This window comes from Argopecten irradians, unplaced genomic scaffold, assembly GCF_041381155.1.
Source record: "Argopecten irradians isolate NY unplaced genomic scaffold, Ai_NY scaffold_1243, whole genome shotgun sequence".
NCBI lineage: Eukaryota > Metazoa > Mollusca > Bivalvia > Pectinida > Pectinidae > Argopecten > Argopecten irradians.
The window spans coordinates 500-6,782 of record NW_027188709.1 but is presented as its reverse complement, the minus strand read 5'-3'; the positions used below and the strand labels follow the sequence as shown (position 1 = coordinate 6,782).

Sequence of the window (6,283 nt, the reverse complement as noted above, 5' to 3'; positions counted from 1 at the left end):
AATTAATTGTCTATTGACAGTATATTTCTATATTAAACACTTAATGTACTACGGAGAAAAAATAATATATATATAGAGAGAGAAATATCTCTCTACTTTAAGTAAAATTTATTTGAATAAATATTGTTTAAACTAAGAAGGAATTAATATAGTTTGAGACTTGACTACCCTGGTCTAATTGGTGTAGTATGTCATATTCAAGAAGAGAAAACTAGAGTATTTGTAGAACAACTGAATTATATACCCAATGATATGTACTTAGATTATATGTTAAAGAACATACTACAAGGAATGTGATTCTAGGATAGTCCAAAAATCTCACGAGACATGGTTTAATGTCACGAACGAAATGAGAAGCGTACATATGTGTTGCTCTGGTTTGAATCGTCAGTAAATGTCTGCTTATCTCCGACACGTTCACTGATGGCACGATTAAACTTACATTATAGGAGATAAGATTAGACTTCGTATGTGTTGATCACGAATGGGGACAGACTGATCACAGGAAATTGATACAATAAAATATTATAATTAAATTATATTAATATCTGTACCGAGCAAACATACTTTGGCCTGTGCAGAATTTACTTTATGAAACCCTTTTTTATAAAAAATGGCGCGTCTCGCCGTTATATTTTCGCTTAAATTTAAAGTTAATCTTAATTTTTTTTTTTACGTTCTTCCGACAAAATATTCCACAAATGATTCCAGGGGTTAATGTTGAAGAGATTGTGGTTAGTAAATTGAATCGCTGTCGATTAAATTTGGAATAGATATCCATCTTATGTTACCCTGGAGATATAACACAAAAATCTGAGTGTACAATAAAAAAAAAAATCGCGGTCTGCGAGACCCTTTTACGTCATCTTCGATATTCCAGGGGTTACTTTCGCTGTCGTTATATCCATCCCTGGAGTATTTCATACAAAAAATAAAGGCTCTGTGTGTGATAACAGATGAGGAGGTAATTTGGTCCTTTTATGTGCATCAAAAGAATTGAATAACGGTATACTGCGATCTCCAATTTATAATCTTCCAAGGAAGTCTGCATAGCATTGTGATTGGTCTGTTGTTTTCTCCATAACTGAAACAATCCAGAGTTGGAGTGCCCCTGACGACGATAACCCTATGACAATATGGTGCATATGTATAAGAGTAAAAATGCCATCGTATGCAATATTTACATTAAAAAACCACACATGAACGCAAATGTTGCTGGTTTAGCATTGGATAAAACAAATATTTTAAGGTAAAATCGCAACATATCGGAGATATTTCCAGTAATTTCCAAAGATTGTCAAAAATTACCCCGAAATGATTGGTTGAGCCTGACCCCTGTGACCCTGGTGTCGCATAAAGACGAACAAGGTCAGAGAGTCAGCTTATCTTTTACCTCCGATATCGCAGTAGTGTACATCATATTACACCGTACTAGTTCAAGATGAAAGCCGCATTGATACTTCTCGTACTCGCAGTTGTGTGTGGTGAGTTTTACCGTTTATGGTTATCATTATTTTAATGTAAACGATCGCGAGTATCTTGAATATATTTATTTGACTCCATATCATTCTGTAAAAGTGAATATTTACGTGAGGGGAAATTTCCGCTAATAACGGCGAAGGTCGCTTGATCGCGAAACTTTCCTCCGCGCGTAATATTTTGGGAATGTATGAACCATGTACCCAAAAGCTTGAAGATGTTGTAAGACTATCGCGGAAATAACATCAAGGTCTTATAAATCGGACCCCGGCCATATAACACTACCCAAATTTCAGTAAAAAGTTGTAACTGATGATTATTAATCCAATGTATAGGATTACCACTTTAATAGAAATACTCTCAATCGAGAGCCAGATAAAATTTTTGAAATTGTGGTATATGATACAATATATAATGCCGTATAAATTTGTGTCTTCTGGTAAATTCCAGAAACATGACTTCGGAAAAAGCCAGATTTCAACAATGAAACGACTGACTGTGGTGTCCTCCGATAAAAACGCTAGGGCTCTAATGGGTAGTTCAAAAACCACTGCATGTCAACTAATTTTCAGCTTCATAGGAATTAAAGTTTGGTAAATAAACAAACTTACCGGTATGTTAGTGTTTTATCTATATGTACCATCTATTTGCAAATACAGCCTTTTGAAATTCCGATTGAAAAAATGTGTGTCTCTAGCCGTCATGTTGATATGTGTGTAGTACATTTGAAGATTTCTCTAATTAGTTGATTGGTCAATTAATTTTCGAGAGCCAATCTCACGATACGCCGATTAAAACAAATCTACTGCACACATACTTACATTGGCGGTTAGAGACATAAATTTTATTTTTCAATCTAAAATTTCAAAGGCTACAGTTAGGCAAATGGATGGTATTTATCCTGGATTTACTAACCGGAAAAGTTTGTTTTCTACCAAATTTCATTCATGACGCTGAATGTTTCATGCAGTGGTATTTTGAGCTAACCCATTAGAGCCCTGGCGTGTTACAGAATATCGGAGGACACTACAGTGTACCAGTTGAAATACTAAACTGTTTTCCGTAAATGTTTTTGGATACCTAGTGACATTTTTTACGGCATATAATATTGTATCATATATACCAATCAAAATAAAAATAAATTATCTGGCTGTCAGATTCGAAGGAGAGTATTCCTATTATTATATGTTTACTATACGGTTGGTTAATAATCATGGGTTTTTTCTGAAATTGGGTAGTGTTATATGGCCGGCGGTTATAGACCTTGACCAGTATTATACTTATACTTATATTAGAAACGAACACTGTGTAAGGACTATCGCGGAAATATACATCACCGCGAAACTTCTACGTTTGGAAATCGCGATATTAAGCACTCGCAAAAATGGCCACGTCATAACCAATCAGAGGCGACGTTACAAATGACATCTTCGTTTACCATTTGAGATAGAAACAATTTTCTGACTACTGTATTGTTTAAAATAAAACGAATCTTTGAACCTGATTTGAACACTAGTGATCACACATTTGTAGAACCATTCTGCAGTGACCTTCCATATTGACTTCGCTATGATATCACTTATCAAAGAAGAGCCTTACAAGAACGAAACGGTATACATGTATGTATAATGTAGTAAAATTAAATGTTTATTATTACATAAGGGACGTCCTCTAAGGAAAACTTCGGATTTAACTCAATGTGTTTGTATCACAGATCATATTCAACTGGAACCGACTTTTTATGGTCATCACCGGTCTTTTCATGTCACATAATCCTACACGTTACATCCCTTATAAATACCTCACTGTTTAAAACTTGTCTTAGACCCCAGCCCTGTACACTATACCGACCACAACTTTATTAATTTTCTTAATCTTTTTCGTTATAGTGAGTGTATATGGTGAGAGCTGTACCGGCACTGATATCAGCGGCTGTACGTCCACAAACTGTGATAATGTCAGTCATAAAGCATGTGTGAATACTATCTGTACCTGTGAACTGAACACCGACCACAGTATGTATATCATAGATATTGATAGAAAAAAAGACATCTGCAGTATTTTAAATGTTAAAATCCAATTTTATTTTCGACCGTAAATAGATACAAAGGTTCCCCAACAAGTTAATGTTGATAACCTATTTAAGTATATCAAACTGTAGTAAACGGTTTACAACTTTTGAAAAAGCTCGTATCTTTTTTAAATTTGAAAATTAGCTAACGACAGTTTAGATAAAAATAATAAATTACAGTCATCCGTTATGGAACTCTTCTATCCTATAAGTTTACTTTTATTTTTTTTTTAAATTTTGATGACATTCCGGCATACACATGTCTTTCCGGAGTAAAATATAGTGCCGAAATAGAGAGCCAATATTCTTTTAACAGTTATACTTCAGGGGTAAACTTTACATAAGCAATTACCTTCTAAGTGCAATGTAAATATAATGCAACATGTAAATTTAGTCTAAATTAAAAAGCCGCGTGCAATCAATCGAAATTAATCAAAAGAGATGACGCTGACGTTTTTTTCACACTGGTGTGTGAAACAGAAAACAATAATTAACTATTATGGAGTCTATCATGTAGCACAGTTAGTCAAGATCGTAATTGTAAGGTACCGTAATGGTAAGATGACACTAACCAGCATATGACATAACATTGCAGCCTGCACCACTTTAAGTGATTGTCTCAGTATAACTGGTTGGAACTGCCGTAGACCCAAGCATTGTGTGGATGGAACATGTCACTTTGGCAATCTCTAACTGCATCAGGTAAGATAGTGGTGGACGGGACATGTCACTGTGGCAATCTCTAACTGCATCAGTTAAGTTGTGTGGACGGAACATGTCACACGTGGCAATCTCTAACTGCATCAGGTAAGTTGTGTGATGGAACATGTCCACTGTGGTAATCTCTTTAACTGCAGACCAGGTAAGTGTGATGAAGGAACATGTCACTGTGGTAATCTCATCTGCATCAGGGTAAGTTTGTGTGGTCGGAACATATCGCTGTGGATAATCTTTAACTGCATCAGTTAAAGTTGTGTGGAAGGAACATATCGCTGTGGTAATCTCTAACTGCATCAGGTAATTTGTGTGGATCGGAACATATCGCTGTGGTAATCTCTAACTGCATCAGGTAATTTGTGTGGTCGGAACATATCGCTGTGGTAATCTTTAACTGCATCAGTTTAAGTTGTGTGGAAGGAACATATCGCTGTGGTTATCTTTAACTGCATCAGTTAAGTTGTGTGGAAGGAACATATCGCTGTGGTAATCTCTAACTGCATCAGTTAAGTTGTGTGGAAGGAACATATCGCTGTGGTAATATCTAACTGCATCAGGTAATTTGTGTGGTCGGAACATATCGCTGTGGTAATCTTTAATCTGCATCAGTTAGTTGTGTGGAAGGAACATATCGCTGTGGTAATCTTTAACAGCATCAGTTAAGTTGTGTGGTCGGAACATATCGCTGTGGTAATCTTTAACTGCATCAGTTAAATGGAACATATCGCTGTGGTAATCTTTAACAGCATCATCAGTTAAGTTGTGTGGAAGGAACATTTCGCTGTGGTAATCTTTAACTTGCATCAGTTTAAGTTGTGTGGAAGGAACATATCGCTGTGGTAATCTCAAACTACATCAGTTAAGTTGTGTGGAAGGAACATGTCACTGTGGTAATCTTTAACTGCATCAGTTAAGTTGTGAGGAAGGAACATGTTACTGTGGTAATCTGTAACTATGACGATGTAGGAGGATTTCACTTCCATTGGATGTTTCTCTGCTGGTTGTCTAATGGAGAATGATGTAGATCTCTTATACAATTTTCTTCTCTTTAAAGATTATAAATAAGCAAGGTTTGAGCTTGGTGTTCCATAAATGAAGCCCTTCTCAGAAAATAAATGTGGCGTCCTTATTTTCAACATCATCATTATAATAATAATAACATCATTAGCATCATTATTGTACTATTGTTTTCGTGTATATCCTAAAGCTATAAATAGACACTCATTCATTGAAAGTATTAATTTTATAAAACTTCACAGAACGTCTGCTTGAGTCTGGTTAATCTGGCTCTGTAGGTATTTGCCTTTTCATCATGTACATTGAAATAAATTTAAAACATTTTTTTCTTTATTTGCAGATATTGCATCGAGATGACTATACATGTACACAAATAAACACAATTTCAACAAAACTGTATTTAAGAGTAATTTTTTAAGTTAGAAGCTTCAAGACAACATGATGTTACACACTAAATAACCTGTATAACTTGGTTGTACAAATCTGTACCTTGCAGCGAGAGTTGTCATTTATGACGCACATTGTCATTGAGGGATCGCATTGAACTCTGAATCATTCTCTGTAATAAAAGTCATATTCGCATCTTAAAGATAGTCAATGTCAATATAAATTATTAGGACTAAGTTTCAGGAACATCACTTAAGTTAAAAGAATTCCCCAACTTTCAATGTTAAGCATTATAGAAGTTAGGGAAATAAACTTAAGGAACATTCCTTAAAACGTGTAATGCTTCCCCAGGGATGATTTTAAGTTAATGAATGTTGTTCGTGAAACTATGCCCATATTACCAAAGTCCAATTTCAAAAGACTATGGAACAATGAAAATTTGCTTCAATTACAAGCTTGCTAGAAATTTGATAAAATCAGTCGGTATTTATAATGTTAAGGCGTATGGTCGACAATCGCGGTTTACCCAAAGCTTAAAGGAATTTTGCTCAGAATTACACCGGGATATATCCTGAAATGACTTGTACACAAACGAGAGCGAAATGAGCAGGA

General features: G+C 35.2%; 1 protein-coding gene across 1 annotated transcript; it reads left to right on the top strand.

Annotated features, from left to right (window-relative positions):
* Positions 1–1,354: 1,354 nt before the first annotated feature.
* LOC138314041 (uncharacterized) lies at positions 1,355–5,678 on the top strand. The gene is made up of 4 exons (XM_069254239.1): positions 1,355–1,484; positions 3,369–3,494; positions 4,146–4,252; positions 5,625–5,678. The coding sequence occupies exons 1-3, from the start codon at positions 1,442–1,444 to the stop codon at positions 4,241–4,243; spliced, it is 267 nt and encodes an 88-aa protein (XP_069110340.1). The 5' UTR covers positions 1,355–1,441; the 3' UTR covers positions 4,244–4,252; positions 5,625–5,678.
* The last annotated feature ends 605 nt before the right edge of the window (positions 5,679–6,283 follow it).